The sequence below is a fragment of the Trematomus bernacchii genome, unplaced genomic scaffold (genome assembly GCF_902827165.1).
Source record: "Trematomus bernacchii unplaced genomic scaffold, fTreBer1.1, whole genome shotgun sequence".
NCBI lineage: Eukaryota > Metazoa > Chordata > Actinopteri > Perciformes > Nototheniidae > Trematomus > Trematomus bernacchii.
In genome coordinates, this window is record NW_022988043.1 from 19,092,844 (window position 1) to 19,112,696 (window position 19,853).

The window sequence follows — 19,853 nt, forward strand, 5'->3', positions numbered from 1 at the left end:
TGTAAAATGATGAAAAGTTATTCAACATGGTTAAAGAATCAGAAACAGGGAAAAGCCTTGATGAAATGAAATTATGCATTTTGGGTTTTTCCCTTTCCTGTAGTGTGTTATATAGGTTTCCGTGCATGTAAATGATCTACAAAGGCTACAATCCCAAATACGCGCCAGAGGGGGTATCTTTTTTTTTGATGAGGCAAAAAGAAAGTTTCTAAAAATTGAAGATAATATAGGGTAGTAGAGTATTTGATATAAACATGATCATTTTGTGGGTGAAGTATTCATTTCAGACTCACCAGTTTGATGTATCCCTCAGTATCCAGCATGAGATTCTCAGGCTTCAGGTCTCTGTAGAGAACACCTTTGCGATGGAGGTAATCGAAAGCTTCTGTGACGCAACCAACGCAGAATTTAGCAGTGGTCTCATCAAAGCTCCCTCTAAACACAAGAAAGACACATTTGAACATTTTTGCTGACGGTCAGATCCCCCACTGTTCAGGAGGCAGAGAAGCAGAAGTGGTCTTATTACACAAATGCACCTGAACACAGGCTGCCCGTGTTCAGTGAGTTACGACCGCTGGACCTGCTTTTCCAGGGAAGGGGGTCTCATTATGGAAACCTTAAAGTAATACCTTTGCTTCATGCAACGAGCCAGAAATAAAATGATGTTTTTTCAGTAAAATGTGGGAATTTTGTAAGTGTCACTTTCTCCTACCTGTCTCTGAGCAGACTCCAAATTTCTCCACCCAGACAGGCCTCCAGCAGCATGTACACGTACTTGTCATCCTTAAATGTGCGGTAAAGTCTAGAGGAAGAGATGCAAGGAAAAGGTAAAGAGGACATTTTATGCTCTTTTTCAGGTTCATAATTGTATTTTGTGCCTCTACTGTGATGTGTTTTAAATGCTTTAAAGTTCAAACCGTGCTTTATTTTTCTCATACTGCACCTCATTTCACCCTCTGTCTAAAACGAGAGCTGCTAAGAGAATTGTCGGAAAGTGTCTCTAATTTGTTTCCGTTAAATGTAATTATAACATTAGAAGAGAGCGGTTACATTATATAATAATTTGCCTAAATAGTCCACATTAGCCTTCATTTGGTAAAATGCAGAAAGAGCAAATGATCATTAACAGAAAGCAAGATGCCTAAATGATTGAATACAGCTCCAGTTTTCAATATTTAAATTCATTATAGTATATTTTGGTTTTTTAATGAATTTTCTTTTTAGCAATTGAACATTATAAATGCATTTATATATCACTTATATAAATGGGGTTAGGGTTAGGGTTATCTTTTTTTTCTTCTAAAAAAGTTTATGCTAGGGAAATAAACGTGAACACAACCTAAAGTTCTTTAAATGCCCTGAGCAATACATTACAAAATAAAGTATTTGTTGCGTCCATAACAGACCAAAGTCAGAAGAATGAATTCCCAATTTGGGAACGGTGACCATCCGATGAGTGACACGAATGCACCATGTGCATCAGAGGTTTGCCCAATACATTTGTTGTCCTAAATGAAATAAGGCACGTCTGCGTGTTTTTAGCTACAAAAAACATCACTGTACTGCATTCCTTCAGAAAGTATAATAGAAGAAATGACTGCTCAAATTATTGTTATTGTAAAAGTGTCAACTTTAATTGACCCTCGTGGTAAATTGAGTAAATTGCTAAAACAACCCAAGAGATAATAGTTAAAACAAAAGTGAAATAAATACATAGAGTGTATGAAGAGGAGTTCAAAAGCAGTAGCCTTTCAGAAGGTGAAAAATGGCTTTAATATCTATGTCTGTTCCACTGCGTACAGTCAAATTGGATCATTGTAATCTCACAAAAGGCAAGGAAAAGCTACTGCTGCAATATTTCATGAGAAATAACTACATTTTCAAAGCGGACATCTTAATATCCCCTGCCATTCTACCCCGTGGAGAGGATGTAATCTGCTCGAAGCCTACACTGTGATCTCATCAAAAACTAATAAGCGGGGCACTGTTTTCCCGACTAATGGAGAAGAGCTTTATCCTGTGGGATAAAGAATGGAAATGTGTTCGGGCGAGCGAGGGGACTGACTTGACGACGAAGGGCGAGCGAGCCTCGGCGAGGATCTTCCTCTCCGAGTGGATGTGCTCCTGCTGCCTGTTGTCCACCACGTGCTTCTTCTTGATGACTTTAAGAGCGAAGGTCACGTCCTTGCCCTGCACCTTCACCTGTCGATGGAAACACAGGGTGAGATGTCACAACAGTGATCTTTTTCACTCATTTGAACAATAAAACAGGTTTTACTTGCTATCAAAATATGCTGATGGACTTTTAATGTTAGGGATGAGGGTCCAAATCTACCAAAAAAAAATGTCTGTGTAAAAATATATCATTACATTTTCAAAAAGTCATAATGAGGCCTTGAATACAGCTGATTTGGGCCAGTGTAAATAAACACAACTGAGTCCGGGGAGGGGGGTTATATTCTGGCAATAAGTTGTAGACATAAATCGGCAAGCGAAATATTACATTTAAAAGAAAAACTCAGATTATAAAGTTATACATTTGCAGGAAAAACTCAGTAATTCTGTAAGACTGTAGTCGAAGTTATCCGCATCTTTAATGTATGAGTCATTCTCTGGAATAATTCTTTCATTTCTCTAAGTGCAAAAGATATTAAAAAGTCCTCCTACTCACTTGATTTATAACCTGAGTAAAAATTACTCAACCGCACATTTCAAGAATTTTTCAATACAGCACAATGTATTTCTTTGACTTATAATAATAATAATAATAGATTTATTTTGTTAGCGCTTTTACAGGTCCTCAAAGTCGCTTTACAAAGATTGTGAAAAGAAAAAAACATCAAATAAATATAGTTAAAGTCAAATTAAAATCAAGCAATACAAGAACAATCACACATTAAAAGCCAGATTGAAGAGGTGAGTTTTTGTGAGTTTTTTGAAGGTGGTGAGGTCAGTGCAGTCTCTGATGGGTTGGGGGAGTGAGTTCCAGAGGGAGGGGGCAGCGACGGAGAAGGCTCTGTCCCCCCAGGTCCGGTGATTGATGCGGGTGGGGATGGATAGGAGGTTGGCTTCTGATGATCGGAGGCGGTGTGGTGGTGCAGCAGGTCTGTGAGGTAAGGGGGAAGGGGTGTAGTCGTGCAGCAGGTCTGTGAGGTAGGGGGGGGGCCTGATTGTTGAGGGCTTTGTGCGTTTTGAGGAGGACTTTGAAGTGGATTCTTTGACGGACGGGGAGCCAGTGGAGGTTCTGGAGGACGGGAGTGATGTGGTCTCGGGAGCGGGTGTGGGTGAGGAGGCGGGCAGCAGAGTTCTGGATATGTTGGAGGTTATTGAGGAGGTTGGATGGTATGCCGTAGAGCAGTGGTTCTCAAATGGGGGTATGCGGACCCATAAGGGTACGTTGGAGTACTGCAGGGGGTACGTGAGATTTATTTTATGTTAATAAAAAAACAACATAAGTAATGCATTTAAACAAACTACTAATAGTAGATTAACTACTTTATTCAAAAGTTTACAGTAATTCTGGATAATAAAATGGGAAAAATAAACGGGGTGCTCTCTTTTCCTCTCCCTCTCTCTCTCTTTCCCTCTCCTGACAGCCCGTCAGTCTCGTGCAGCTCGCTGAACCTGTACTAAGTGACCCGACAGTAAAGAATACATATATGTATAACTAGTTTAGCTAGTTCCAGAGTAGATAAACTAGCTAAGTGTGTTAGGTCTAACTCTTAGTGTATTTTGCTCCGCTCACCGGTCCGTCACAGCGGGGGAGCTGTGATCCGGAAGACCTGCGTGTTCTCCATTATGATCTGATCTCTCTCTCGCGTTCGGTTATACTTCACTCGCGTTTATGTCCAAATCTATCAGATCTAGCTACTTCTAGTTAATTATGTGACTGTCTGCTTATCAAAGGACCTAAACAATAAGCGATGCTTGGCAACGGCGTGTGGCCGCAAAGTATAGCGCAGCATTATGCATATGTTTATATGAGGGGTCAAAATTCCATGCTCATAAAATGCTCATATCTTTTTTTCTCTTCATTCCCCACGCCCCAAAATAAATAAATAAATAAATAAATATACCAATTTTAGGAAAAGTAACGAAGTTTGAGCAGTGTGGGGTTACACATATTTCAAAACGCGAAGTGTAATAACTGCAGTTTGCCTCCCTGTCAGAATGACAAAGATCCTCAGTGAAGCACAAGCCCATGTTTCTCACTACATTGTAAGTAGGCTACAACTTATTAAAAAGATCAGTTCAATGCAACTAATGTCGTCTTAGTGTTATTGCATGTTGTTAAAATTGGTTTGCCATGAATTTAGTGATGGATTGTAAACATTTGAAATGTAGCATTTAAGTGTTACAAGGTTGTTGTTTTAATAAATCAGACACCGATGGTGCAGCGCCCTACTGTACCTCTTTATATAGGCTTTTTTCCCTAAAAAATTGTGTTTGCGCTGACCAGGGGGTACTTGGCTGAATTTTCTTTTCAAAGGGGGTACATTATTGAAAAAAGTTTGAGAACCACTGCCGTAGAGGATGCTATTGCAGTAGTCGAGTCGTGATGTGATAAATGCATGAATCAGGGTTTCAGCAGCAGAGGAGGAGAGTGATGGGCGGAGACAGGCAATGTTTTTTGAGGTGGAAAAAGGCAGTCCTGGTGATGTGATTGATCTGGTGATTGAATTTGAGCTGTCTGTTGAAGATGACTCCGAGGTTGCGGATGTGAGGGAGGGGGGATAGAGTGTTGCCGTCAAGGGTGAAGTTGAACCTGGATGGTTTTGGTACGGGATGGGGGGCCGATGATGATGATGTCTGATTTGGCACTGTTCAGTTGGAGATAGTTTGTTTGCATCCATGCTTTTATTTCTAAGAGACAGTTGGTGAGAGTGGAGTGTGTTGTTGGGGTGATGGTTTTTGTTGAGATATAAAGTTGGATGTCATCGGCGTAGCAGTGAAATTGAAGGTTGTGGCGACGAATGATTTTGCCAAGGGGGAGCATGTAAAGGATGAAGAGGAGGGGGCCAAGCACCGAACCCTGGGGGACGCCTTGGGACAGAGGAGCAGTGGACAAGGTGCAGTTGTTGATGTTGATAAACTGATGTCTGTCGGTGAGGTAGGATTTCAGCCAGGAGAGTGCAGTGTCGGTGATGTTGAGTGATGATTCGAGGAGGGACAGCAGGATGGTGTGGTTGATGGTGGCGAATGCTGCGGTGAGATCGAGGAGGATGAGGATGTTCAGGTTGCCGGAGTCAGAGGAGAGGAGGAGGTCGTTTGTGATTTTGAGAAGAGCTGTTTCGGTGCTGTGTTTTGATCGGAAACCGGATTGAAATGGCTCAAAGACGTCATTGGAGCTGAGGTGGGATTTTAGTTGTGAGGCAATGACATGTTCAAGTATTTTTGACAGAAAGGGGAGATTTGAGATGGGCCGGAAGTTGGACATGATGTCGGGTGTGAGTCCAGGTCTTTTGAGAATGGGTGTGACAGCAGCCAGTTTGAGAGAGGGGGGAACTGATCCAGATCTGAGGGAGGAGTTCATGATGGTGGCGATGAGTTGGGAGATGGCAGGGAGGCTCTCTTTAACAAATTTGGAGCGCATTGGGTCAAGTGTGCAGGTGGAGTTAATTCCAACTTATGGTTACATTTATAATAATTTATAATAATATAGACAATTAGGGCGGGGCTACCTTGTGATTGACAGGTCGCTACTACGGTGTTGACATTGACCTAAATCGCACTGACTTTTTTAATTTCTCCTCCTCTCTTTTTCAACCTATAATGGCCCTTATACCCCGATGTAGTAGCTTTGACAGGGTTTTTAACAAAGTGATTAGCTTCCAATATGCGTTCAAGATTCCTGCTATAACATTACATTACATTACATGTTACTTGTTAGATGCTTTTATCCAAAGCGACTTACATACTCAATACTGTGGGCAATCCCCACAGGAGCAATTTGGGGTGAAGTATCTTGCCCAGGGACACAACGGCATGCTGACTGCAGTGGGGTTTGAACCTGTGACCCCCTGATCCGAACACCAACGCACTAGTCCACTGCACCAGAACTATGATTTACATGCATTCATTTGTTTTGACAACTCTGTCAGTGTTGGCAAGAATAATTGTATAATAGTATAATACAAATAATCTAAAACATTTCTTATCTTCAGGTCTTACCAGTTCTACTCGTCCAAAGCCACCGACACCGAGAGTAGCCACGACCTCCAGCTGGTCGAAGGGCGTGGATGTAGGAAACGTGGAAACCATTTCCTTCAGCTGGATGACGTCTGGTGACAGCGGATGGCTCTGGTGGCGCGACAATGACCTTCTGAGGGGAGACAGAGAAAGGGCCTCGTCTAAACCAACCAATCACAGGTATAGATTTGTTTATGTTTTTTTCTTAATATGTTAAACTTCAGCACTGCAAGTACCTGGCATGTCTCTTCTTGTCGTCACGATCAAGTGTTGCCACGTAGCCTTGGAGGTACTTCTGCAGCTCATTGAAGGTGCCCACTGTCTGATCAAATGTCCTTAAAGAACAACAACCACATGATGTCAACGCTGCAATGTTGGCTTTGGTTTAACTGATGTGTCTTACTGAGATAAAGAGCATTTGAGAAGAGGGGAAGAAAGTTTTCACTGATTCCACATTGTAATTTTTCTAATGTTTTACTTGTTATTGGAATTAGACTGCTGGGTAATGGGAGGACATTTGGCCCTCTCATGTGTATCTCTGCCAAAAAGCTTTCGTCATGCTAATAGCTGTGGGGAGGGACAACACTTTTGTGAGTGTCCAGAAAACCACAGTTCAAATGTCAGAATACTCACTCTCTATCGATAACGAGGCACTCCACACCGTCCTCATCTGCGATAATATTAGCTGATCTGACATCATCACTGAAAAAAGACAGCAAGATGTACACACACATAAACACACACACACACACATTTTTTCTTTTCTATGATAATGATTTTGGGATTAGTAGGTCTTTTTGCATTTAAAGTCAACAAAGAATGGCTCTGCAAAACAGTCACAGCTGTGAATCAATATGTTCAACATCTTGTATAAAAAAATATATTAAACCTAAAATAGAATGTAAATGTATATTTGATTGACAGCTGGAATATTTTACCTATAATGATAATAAAGGTGCTTAAACACACTTAAAATTAAATTGCACACTTCTTTAGTTGTACGATTTTAAAGCTTTTGTTGACCAATATCTGATTTGTTTATGTATTAACGCATATTTGGGAATTTACGGTAATGTCTGTAGCTGTTAGAAAGTGCTAAAATAAATTATGAGAGCTAACAATTTGGCAATAGCTAGATAGCTAACATTCGTTAGCTAGTTCTTTAGATAGGTAGCGAACATAATCTAGTTAACTAGTTAGATGGATAGCTGATGTTTGCTATTCAACAATAGATTGATGGCTAAGTTCACTTGCCAGCTTGTTAGATAGATAGCTAACCAATCGCTAGTTAGCTTGTTAGATAGATAGCTAACCTTCGCTAGTTAGCTTGATAGATAGAAGGTTTGCAAGCTAAATAGCACACTGGCAGGTTAATTGAGTTTGGTTTACAGGTTTACTTGTTTTTATACATTTCAACACTGTGGACCTTTGCAAACCTTTGGGCAGAGATAGTTATTATAAACTGTGGACATGAGCTTAAGTATGGAGCCTGACAGCCAAGGGTGCTTTGGTACTTTTCTTAGTTCTTCATAACGAAGCAGTTTACACCAAGACACCCTACAGACTTATTAAAAATGTGCTCTTACGAGATTTTGAACCATTTCATATGTCATCCTGCCAGCCGATATTAGAAGATGGATGTTTTACTGTTTAATCCATTCCAGTTTAACCGCAGTGTAGCTGTGAATAATCCCAAATAAAAATCATAGTGCTAAACCGGAAGAACTAACACACTGTGTTTGAACCAGAAATGGGAAAAAGGTCAGGATCTGCATGAGATATTTAAAATAAGAGCAAAATCTGAATGAATTATTCAATCACATGTTCGGACCTAGGCAGCCCTCAACACAGTCTCACGGCATTTCGTGTTATAGTCACAAAATTAATCTATTGATTCGTGTTCACCAACACGATTTTCGCATTTTTTGCGTGTCACACAGAACGATTTTAAAAGTAATGTAAATAATAACAAATTTGAAGGAAAAAGAGATAAAAAAAATACAGATTTCAGTATTCTGACTCAGAACAATTTTAGAAGCAATGTATTTATATTGGTAGTATGTTTCGTGCCTGCACCAAATAATAACAAATTAGAAGGAACACATTTTTTTTAAATACAGATTTCAGTATTCTGAGGCTCTGAGCCCCATTTATTTTCCTCGCGGACGGCAAAAAAACTCCGACATTATACAATTTTAAATAAAAGGGTTAGGGTTAGGCTAAGGGTAAGATATTGAGTAAGAAAATGTTTTTATGAACCACACAGCTTCTGGTCTTCCAAGACCCGACCGGACAAAAAGACGTGGTGCAGGCACGAAATATACTACCAATAGAAATACATTGCTTTTAAAATCGTTCTGTGTGACACGAAAAAAGTGCAAAAATCGTGTTGGTGAACACGAATCAATAGATTAAATTAATTTCGTGACTATAACACGAAATGCCGTGAGACTGGGTTGCAGCCCTGCAAAAAATTCACAGACTGACATATTTTAGCCCTTTTTTTTTGTTGGTACGCCCACTATAGACCCACATATATGTGCACAAGCACTGAAAAGATGAGTTTTTCAAATATGTCCCCTTTAAATATAGTAAGCAGGTAATGCTAATGGCTGGGTTGTGGATTTTTGGGTATTCATGTTGTAAAAACCTTATCTGTGATACTGGGGCAATACCAATAAACATGACTGGGCTAATGGAACAGTATCTCTAACCACCCAAATATATCTAGAGGCATGAAATAAATGACAATCTATGGTGGTGTGAGATGTTTGTTTTTACCTTATAAGTGCTTTCTCTCCAAAGTAGTCTCCCTTCTGCAGCGTGTTGATAATCTGTGGGAGCTTGTGGGCCTCTGTGCTCTGGGTCACTTTCACCTGCACAACACATGTCAGCTGGATCTTTAAAGCACACTTCACTTATTCAGTCAGCAGCTTTTACAGGTGCTTTCAATTTTCTCCAAATATTTTTACATGCAATGTAAAAAGTTAGAATCCTAAGAGATTGCAATAATTGACACATTCAATTATAGTAATTGGAACATGATGGCTACGAGTGATTAAGTGGGGTTGATGATATTTTAGTTGACATTCTGTCAGATAAAACACATTCGTTGTGAGGTTTTAATTAGCTGCCTCTGTTCTGCTGTATAGAGCAGCAGTTTTTTTTTACAAAAATCCACCAGCAGGATGTTGTGAAACTTCTCCCTAATTTGTGAGGCTTTAAAAACCAGTGGCCCGCCCCGGTCGAGGTCAAACATGCCACTCGTGGCACCACCCTGCCGGAAAAACGCCGCAATGATATCACAGCCATAACGGCCAGGGTGTGTTTTAGCTAAGTGTCCCGTTCGACCCAAGTGACCTTCACTTCCCCTGTTTTTCCTGGTGGCAAGAGCTCTCAGAGTTTATCCCCTCCCTTGTCAGGGGGTACGAAGGGAGCAGGGGGGTGGAACCATTTCCTGTATTAGCCCCCTTTCACCCAAACAACATGTGTTCCTCTCTGGTTTAGTTAGCTTAGCTCAGAGGAGGTGCTGTCCCGCAAAGCCTCATAATGGCATTTTGAAAGTCCCCTGTGGACAACTCTGGCCTCTCTCCATCTCCCCTGGCTCCCCGGTGTCAGGTTGCTGACTGATCAGACAGACGGGCGGGTGAGTCATAGTCCCACACCCCCCAAACTCACATACAGCTTGACCAACATATTGTTTTGTTGGAGTATTGACCAAAACTGGTCTGTTAAAAAAGGGAAACCCTAACCCTTTTTTTTGTGTAAGCAATTTAGTCAATGAATCAATGAGTCAATTGTTTGAATTTGCCACAAGGAAATTCCTCTTCTTTGAATTGCAGATTTGTTGCAGGATGACATACCTGATGTATGTGGTTTGCAGTTTTGTTTACACAGATGCTGCAACCCAAATTGAAGGAAGAATGAAAGCAGAAAGGGTTCCAGTGTCCAGCAAGACAGACCAGCGGTATTGCTGTAGCTCCCAGCACTCATGCTCACTGATAAGAAAAGCCTTTGGTGCTGGAGCAGCATCCTTATCAGTGCAATAGAGACGTCATACAGAACTGTCTAACTGAGGCATGAGAGGATGTATTGTACTGTTGAAAGGACAGGATTAAGGGCTTGTGTCTCCAGCCCTAATGAGTGCAGAGTCTTATAACGGCTTAGAAATCTCTGCAGCCCATGTGTAACAGGTTTTCATAACCAATGGGAAACACTGCAAAAAAGGTTTTTAAATAGCTTGATTTGACATTTGCCTTGTCATTGTGATTAATATAGCATATTGACACTAGCATTAATTCAAAGCACTGTTGTCATTCGCCAAATGCTGCCTCCACATTGGGTAATGTTGGCCAATATTCGCAAGTGCCTTTTGAAAAGAGAGAACATTTTCGGTTTGTCTTTTGTTACGGTATACTGTTAAAATCAGCAAACAGTGTTGCAAGGGTAGCAATTGAGGGTCCTGACATAAGTTATAAGCTCAATGATGTGCTTGTGTGTTTGTCTGTGAATAACATACATTACCTTTCCCTGTGCGATGATGTAGAAGGTGCTTCCCTCCTCTCCCTCCCGGATGACGTGCTCTCCCTTGTCATAGTATTCCTGATGGGAGACAGGAGGGTAATAATGGGGAAAACAACAGTCAGAGCTGAAGCATTACATTGATTTAACCATTGAACCGGTTGGTCTGATTCCTGGTAGCCGGTCGCCTCGGGGATGAGAGCTGGAGTTCAGCCATCAATACTGCTCCGTCATTCAGAGCTTCTCAGCATGGAGGGGATTTTGGGAACCTCATGGGATTAATGATACATGAAGTAAAGCTTGATAGTCTGTTGATTAAGATGTTTTTTAATGTCTGTCATGATGGCCTCCGATTATGGTGAACGTAGGATTTGACAATGGGTATTATCTAGCAGAAATAGCAAGAAAGGTTTTCACAAGAACAGATGGGCTTGGATTACAAGGTTTTAAAATTCAGACCTTTTTTGGTATCAGGTTGCCTTGCACATATAAAGATAAATGTCACTGGTTATCTGCTCTCAGTCATAAAGTATAGAGAACAGCACTTCTCCCCATGCTACATGATATTATAAAAGCTGGGGTAGGCAGAATATTATTGGCATCAATTTGCCATGACAACCTTTCAGCATATTTTAATATATGTCTGACAAACCTCTAGACTTCTGGGCTCTGTTTTCAGGCCTTAGAAAAGCTAGCCAGTGACTTTGGTCAATCACAGGAGATTTCAGAAAGAGTTCCTCAAGACAGTTTTTTGTCCAATTAAAGGTCCACGTTCCTATTGGCTTTGCTACAAAACGTAGTTTGATAAACAGCATAATATCGTGCAGGAGAGTTGCTTACCCAGCATTGGCAACAAATGACTTAGCTGCAAAACAACGCTGCAAGCTAGCCTCCTCAGCTACCTTAGCTACGTTAGTAGCACCAGGCTAGCAACACTGCCCCTCCATCTTTCTAATAGTTTACATTCCGTGTCAACTCGCCATGGCTACTGCGGTTAATGATGGCAAAAGGCTAGCTATCTTTAGCAACATTTCTCTCCATCTCTGAAACCCTTTGCCGATATTGTAGCAAGCTAGACACTCAAATCCCAGAATCAAATCTCAAAGAGTCCGACAGGGCCTCAATTTTTTCATCAAAGATGTCCGTTGTACTGAGCAATACAAAAGAATGCATGCCAGCCGATATGACTGTAAAGTATAGGTGCCCATAGCATAAAAAGGGGTATTCTGATATATCATGTTCTGGTAAGTCATGAAATGATGTGAAGTGAAGACCATCGCATTGCAAAGTTGGAACAGATTCCCTTATTTTATATATCATATTCAAATAGTAAGAGTGTATTTTCTTCCTCGCACCACATACACTTATCTCAGGCAAAAAGAAAACCCATTTTTATTGTGTTTTAATTTCATCAGTAGGAATTCAACGGTAACATAGCCTTCGGTATCAGTATTGTTGATTCCTGCAGAATATACCCTTTTCACAGAATCTGAATGTTTGTTTAACCTCAAAGAGTCTTGATTTGATGATAACTGACACCTCTCAGCCAATCAGACACAAGTGCTTCCAGTAGCCATGGTATAGGCTCAAAGACCTCGCAAGAAGTCCGCTCTCACTCAGACACAGTTGGTGCTGCTCACACTTGACAGAGAAAGACTGTCTCAATGTTTAGATAAGTCTTACAAGCATCATAAAATGAATGAAACCTTAAAATACTCTTGAACATCGAGGTGTAGTGTGTTCTCTCGCTCATTCAGACACATATTCCTCCACTTTATGCCACCAATCATACAGAACCTGACGCACCATCCACAGCTGACTCAGCGAGCTGCCAGATCACCTTTCCTTTTAAAGCTTGTAGGTGAAGAAGGTGGAAATGCACAGAATGAAGGTGACCAGGAGGATAAGTTCTCTGGGACAGATGCCAAATTTGCTCAACGGCTGTAATCCATTCGACTATAGGACTTTGGCCGAAAGTGAACAAACAAATCAGAGCAACCATGCGTAAACATTCCCGGGTGTTTACGGACAAATCTCTTGACACAAGTGCCATTTTCCTTGAGCGTCCAAGCTTTTATTCGACACGTTTACGCTTTATGAGAGCCTTGTTAAACACCTGTCGGTGACAACGGAAACAACATGCCAAGGTTTTGTTTATAAAGACTGTCTTGATGACACAGTGAGTGTGCAGGAGAGCGACACCATTTGAATTGTGCCTCAGGCAGGGCTTCAATTTGGTTTACTTATGCAGAGAAAGCCACTTATGCTCAGCTGTGTGTGTGTTTTCGGTTTAGCTGCACTATTTTTGGAGACTGTCAATCGACCAGCCACATCACATATTCAACTGCACGCCTCTCACTACTTCCAGGGACAGAAACACTAAAACTAAACTTGTTTTTAAGACCACCACAGTCTGCAGCAGCCCCCAGGTGGACTAGTTGTCCTGTGTTGTCCTTGAAAGCATCTCGCTGCCTTCAAGGCAGAGATGGAGTACTCGAGTCCTGGACTCGGACTCGAGTCGGACTCGAGTGCCGATTTTCGGGACTCGTGACTCGACTCGGACTCGCGCACTGATTGACGCGACTCGGACTTGGACTCGTGAATTCTCGCGCACGATGACTTGGACTCGGACTCGAACTCGTGAATTTTTCCCCCCACGATGACTCGGACTCGACTTGTACATTGACGCTCCGACTTGGACTCGGACTCGGACTCGAGCAAGTTTTCTATGGAGTCTGATGTCCTCTATCCTGGCGTGTGCACCGGCTGCGAGGCGAGTTCACGTACTGGGCCCCGCTATTCCAGTCTAAAGATGTCTAGAGACACACCCCGCATCGTGCTGTATGCTTTCACACATTCTGCTTCCACATTGGAAAAGAGCAGCGCAAAATGCTCTATGTGGAAACAATATTGAAGAGAAGGCTCCATAACACATTACTCTAAACATCGAGTTCAGACATATAGGCTGTCTTGAACACTATCATCAGAGTAACGTGATCTAATCAATAAATAAATATTCAGCCGATAACACGAAAGCACATGGCTACTTAACATGCAGAATTACGTCATTTTGCATGCTAAGTAGCCATGTGCTTTCTGGGGCTAAATCTTTATCAGTAAACCGATTTAACCGGTAAAAGTTCCTTCAAAATAAGAGTCCCGATCTTATTACTACCAAAATAAAAGTGCAAAACGAAAACTTTACCATAGGAAAATATTGGCTTACAACTATAATCACTTCTCTAAAAGGTAACTCATTTTAAACATAGTTTATTTATCTATAATAATAATAATAACATTAATATTAGTAATAAGCTTTATATTTGTATAGCACCTATTACAAGAATTGTAGCCAAACTGGCTTCACAGCAGTTCAATAGACAGATTAGTATAACATGACAGGATAAAAGCAATGTAGAGGAGCAGCTACATTTCAACACATATATCCACGAAGATTAATACATGAAGACTTGTGACTCGGACTTGACTTGGACTCTTCTTAGGTGACTCGGACTTGGACTCGGACTCGAACACAGGTAATGATGACTCGGACTCGGACTCGACTCGGACACTCCTTGGGTGACTCGGACTTGGACTCGGACTCGAACACAGGTAATGATGACTCGGACTCGGACTCGACTCGGACACTCCTTGGGTGACTCGGACTTGGACTCGGACTCGACTACGACTCTCCCTTGGTGACTCGGACTTGGACTCGGACTCGAAGAGTGGTGACTCGAGAGTGACTTGGACTCGTGAATTGGTGACTTGACTACAACACTGCTTCAAGGAGCCGTTCAGGAGCCGTTCAGCACACATGAATGATTTAAAAAGACAGTCACAGAGAAGTGTTATTTATGGACCAAGAAACAACATTTTAAATACAAAAGGATTTATACATAGGTCACAAGGTCACACATTCCATACTGTATTTGTGTTCCATTTTATTTTAGGGCTGGCCTACACTCCAATATTTTTCAAATCTTCACAGATGTTACAATTCAACATAATGATATAAAGTCGTATATTTAGTATTTTTGTCCTTAAGGTGTGTGAACATTGTCCTTTATTGTGCTTAGGGTTCCCCCAACACAACAGGATATTTAGAACATGTTAAATATTTGTGATTGATTGATTTGAAATCAGTGTGGCTGGGATGGTTGACTACGCAGATGCACACCATGTAAAACCTGGCATATAATCTTAATGGGGCCCTATTATGCTTTTTGGGGTTTTCCCTTTCCTTCAGTGTGTTATAGTTTTTGGTCTGTAAAGGCTAAAATTCCAAAGTTTACTCCAGAGGGAGATTCTCTCCCACTGACTTGCCCGCTGCCTGACATTCCTCCATTGGACTCCTTTGTTTACTTCCGTAAAATAATGGCATCACTATGTAACACTTGTTCTTCTATTGGCTAGCCCTCCAACACATTGTAAGTGATAGGCTTAGGGGCGATTGAAAACCTGATGGAGAATCCTAAAAATACGGTTCCCCCCCCTCACACACACACACACACACACACACACACACACACACACACACACACACACACACACACACACACACACACACACACACACACACACTAAGAAACATGTACAGGCCAAAACACACACACCAAATACCAGGCCCTCACTGTTTGACAAGAAGCTTCAATATTATCTAGCCGATTCTCTATGAACATCTGCACCACTATTGGGTTACAGTCAACAACAGGCAACAGAATCAGCTCCTTCAGAAATGACTGAATAAGTAAATTATCCCGTAGTGGAAAGTAATGGCAGTACCAATGATTGCCAGGAACGTCCTTGAAGTTTCCATTGTGAAAAGATGCTGAGAAAGGCTTTTTCTGAAGCTGACAAGCCCCGCTCTCCGCTTTCTCTTTCCCCGCTGAAATACAATGCTTATGGAGGAGAGCAGGGGCGAGCTATTCTCCTGGATTGTTCAACATACACACACATTCACACACACACACACACACACACACACACACAAACACACACACACACACACACACACACACACACACACACACACACACACACACACACACACACACACACACACACTTGTATGTTCTCACACCAAAAGCCTGTCACTCGCACATCTTTAAGAAATCACTCGTCCCCCAGTTGAATAAACACTTTCTGGGGCCTTGGTCAAATAATTATGGTAACAATATACAGCGCCCAGCGATGACAGGAATAATATCGGCTCTGTTCATCAACAAGGTAATTTGTGAGTTCTTGCCGACTGGAGGTAAAAAGAATATGCTGACATGCAGTAATGGTATATGGTCAAATGGTAATGATATTTTGACAGCAGCTATCTGCAATGCTGGGGCTCCCATGAGCTTCGAGAGGGTTGTGAAATAACGAAGCAATACATTGAAAAGTCAAATTGTCCAATCAGCAGAATGAAGATAGTTTGACAGAATTACTTACCACCTCGAGGCAGTCCACTATTTTGCTTAGCTTGTCTTCTGGTAGATTAGTCAAGAGTGAAACACTGCCAGAAAGGACAAAACACAGGTAATGAGCATTCATTTCTGTATGTAATAATACAAATCACCATACACAAGATGCCAGGAACCATCAAGTAATGCACAAGGAAAAAAACATAACATGATCTAAATTCAATCTAATATATGTGTTGAGTTTTCAATTTTTTGAGGTTACTCATATCAACAATCTTTTCATACTTGGACCCCTAAAACGAGTTATATTCCACAATGTTTTCTCAATCATATATCTGCTGTCCAACTCTGCAGCTCTTTGCAGCTTTTAACTTATTTTAGACTCTGGTTTTTGAGAAGAAAAATCACAGTGTAGACAGGCCTTCACTAGTCACCTGAATTAACGGAGTTGGCAGTGTAGAAAGTTGAACATCTGGGCAAAAAGTCATATATTGTGCACAGGAGATGATAAAGATCAGACAAACAAGACTAACCACTGGCAAAAAAAGTAAAGTAAATATTCGACTGATTAAATGTATGCAAACAAACAAGACAACTAAATGTTATTTGTTTAGAATGAGGAATTTGATCTTGACTATTAAACTATAGTTTGTATAGTGATAAACTGACCAAGGGACTTGTCGAGTAACCAAACCAAACTAGTCATTTGCTTGACGTTGGTAGACATTTTGTACTCTAAACATCCGGTAGTTTGATGTTTGATGTTATGTTTGGATTTTCAGCTGGTATTTTTCTACAATGTCGTTTTTACTTTCCCATTACTTTCATTAGAACATGTTTTGTGTGTGTTATCGGTTACAAGAACTATAAGAGTGATGGGATGCTAGCAGCTTTGCTACAGCTTGGGACAAACCTTCGGAGGAAGTTGCGGTACTGTTCATGTCGCGTCTCAGCCGTTCTCCTCATGATGTTCTGAAACACCTCCCGGTCCAGAACCCACACCTTCACTTTGTTCACCGCTGTAAAAGCAACAAAACATGAGACCTGAGACATGGTCCAGGTTCTGACCCCACAGCCAAAAACCTGTGCCCATGATTACTAAGTGCAGAGCCACGGCTAGTTTCAGAGGGTCTAGAAAAAGAACCAATTATTTCCTCTCCCTTATCTTTCATAGTATTTTAATTTAGTTTAATCAAAGCCCTCTATCACCACATATAAATTACATATTGTTTTATTTTGTCACAAGGACAAAGAAGGGGAGAAAAACACTGTAATCTGTCTTGCATCTTGGTGGTGAGTCACTCCAAATCTACAGAAACTCTGAGACAGGCTTTTGTTGGTCCAAGGAGGAAGTAGCTGTGAAAGATTAACATGAACCGGTAGCAAAGAAAGGGTTCCCCTTTGTCCCACTCAGAGACTTGTCGAACTGTCACGGTTTTTCCAGTTTTACCCCGAATATTGAGGTCAAATAAGTGTCCCTACCCTAAGGGCCGCAAGTCAATTACTTGTTTAAATATACAAACCCAGACAAAGAGCACTCACATGCTACATGGTATGCGCTTTACAAATTCCAAGGAGGTGAAAACCAATCAGAATGCAAAGCTGTGGATATCATGGAAAGCCTTTGTCAACACAACCAATGCAAAAGCTTGTTTACTCAGGTCTAATGACTTATCTGATTCTACTTCCATCACTATCAGGTGATCCATTTAAGAAGTCACTGCGACTCAGATAAAGTGTCAGATTACATTCAGAAGTCAGGATTGGATTGGGAAGATACAAGAGAATTAGATGCTACCGGACATAATGGAAAACAAATTCTTGTTGAATACTGTGGCTGGTATAATAAAACAGGTATTTCACAATCTAAACAATGCAACCCATATTTGTATTCATGAAAATGTATTGTGTGTCATAGAATCTAAATATATATGTTTTTTTTAACGTAGCTAACCTTAGCATAAAATAAAAAAATAAAAATGTGTGCTTATGTTGGGGTTCTTGGCAGTCTTCTTCTCCAAATAAAGATATGTTGTATTAGAATGCATAGTTGACATGATCTTTACCTTGTCATTTTAAACATTTGCGGCCCAAACCTGGAGGGTCTGGAGGCGTCCTCCCTGAGTTTGATTTTGTTCCCATATACGGCAGCTATTTGCAAAAATGTTCAAGGCACTTAATAATACCATAACCATCACCTTGGCTATCATTTGGGGAAAGCATGAAGGTTGCAGGAAAATGGTGCTGTTGTTATCCAGCTGTCCATCTGTTCATCATTTTGAAACCTCAACACAGCAAATGTTGGGCATATCTCTTTTTCAGTCCTGCCAAAGAGGCAACCTTTGTTTAATCTTACTATTTTCAAATGACAAACTATAGGAATAAGCATTTGGTGTGAACAGCGTTACTTATCTTGAAACACATTTTTACACGTTAAGTTGACAAATATACATTTCAATTGATGCCATTATATACTGGGCTGCTCTTATTTTTAAATCAAGGATCCCCAACAATGCCAAGTAAATGTGGAATTACATTTTTAGACCAACAGAAGCACATTTACTATTATTAGTATTATTTATATTAGATACGGATATCATAATATTTAGCATAATAGCTCATCTGAAGAATGGCAACACAATACAATACAAAATGTTGAAGTACAATCTAATCAGGAGAACTACAAATCGTTACCTCGCACTGATGCTGTCCGTGTGCTGTTGTACAGAATGGCTAGTTCTCCAAAAGTGGTCCACACCGCTATCGATGTGAGCAGCTTGTTGTGCTGAAACACATCCAGCTTCCCATCTGTAAACATAAAAGACAGACAATCAGTTGTATTTAAACACATATTACGAACATACACATGCTACAGGCAGAACCAATGCCATTAAACTTAAATTAAATTCAAAATGTATATGTTTTTTTAATGACATGGTACTCAATGAAAAATCAATAACATTTTGTAAAACAAAAAAACGATAACAATTTTACGAATTTCCACGCACCTTTATTCCTGAATTACCAATATTTTTTTCAGTTTCCTGTTTATAATGCCCTGTGTTCGACTTCAGTATATGAATTCTTGAATGAATACTTCAGCCTTTTACTGAATCAGCTGATTCCTGCCTGCTGTTTAAAAAACTCTGTTTTGCTGGGGTAAGTATGAAATACTTATTTGCAAGTAGGCCTACTGAAAACTTCATTTGCAACCATGACATATCTGATTGCGTCACAGTTGAGTGAGTTACAGTTATTCTACTGCAGAGAATAATTTACCATGCACGTCCTTGTCCAGTGTGAGACATCTCTTTAAAAACAGAACAGCATAACAAACGGAACATCTTGGGCCTTTCTTATTTCTCTAATTTCCACTCCTCGACTCCTCGAATCCTCGGTCCTCCGGTAGTGACCCGTAAATAGTTTTCGGTGCGCCATGTTGAAGGACATCTCATTTCTCTAAATGCACATTGAGGACCGAGGATCGAGCGTCGAGGAGGCTCTCTGGAGGAGCTATAATCGAGGATACATTGATAGTCTTTCTAGTTGCGTATTTTTCATAGTCTTATATTTCAACAGTTTTACGACAAACTGTGACTTTTTTGACATGGAAATAATTTTTTAAGATTGACAAACATCATATGTGTAATTCATGGCACAATTCAAACAGGATCGAAAGATAAGTTTTCTCTCGCCATTGACTTCAATACATAATTTTCCGAAATAAGG

The 19,853-nt window shown here is 40.7% G+C and overlaps 1 protein-coding gene across 1 annotated transcript in view; it reads right to left on the reverse strand.

The window, feature by feature from the left end:
* prkg2 (protein kinase cGMP-dependent 2) overlaps nucleotides 1-19,853 on the reverse strand; it is a 35,660-nt gene that overhangs the window by 6,206 nt on the left and 9,601 nt on the right. The window contains exons 4-14 of the mRNA XM_034118346.1: nucleotides 18,819-18,932; nucleotides 17,038-17,143; nucleotides 16,153-16,216; nucleotides 10,714-10,791; nucleotides 8,971-9,065; nucleotides 6,823-6,891; nucleotides 6,426-6,524; nucleotides 6,172-6,322; nucleotides 2,066-2,202; nucleotides 713-802; nucleotides 294-435 (exon numbers count right to left, since the gene is read on the reverse strand). Of these exons, the coding sequence (XP_033974237.1) occupies nucleotides 294-435; nucleotides 713-802; nucleotides 2,066-2,202; nucleotides 6,172-6,322; nucleotides 6,426-6,524; nucleotides 6,823-6,891; nucleotides 8,971-9,065; nucleotides 10,714-10,791; nucleotides 16,153-16,216; nucleotides 17,038-17,143; nucleotides 18,819-18,932 (1,145 nt within the window). The remainder of the gene's footprint in view (nucleotides 1-293; nucleotides 436-712; nucleotides 803-2,065; nucleotides 2,203-6,171; nucleotides 6,323-6,425; nucleotides 6,525-6,822; nucleotides 6,892-8,970; nucleotides 9,066-10,713; nucleotides 10,792-16,152; nucleotides 16,217-17,037; nucleotides 17,144-18,818; nucleotides 18,933-19,853) is intronic.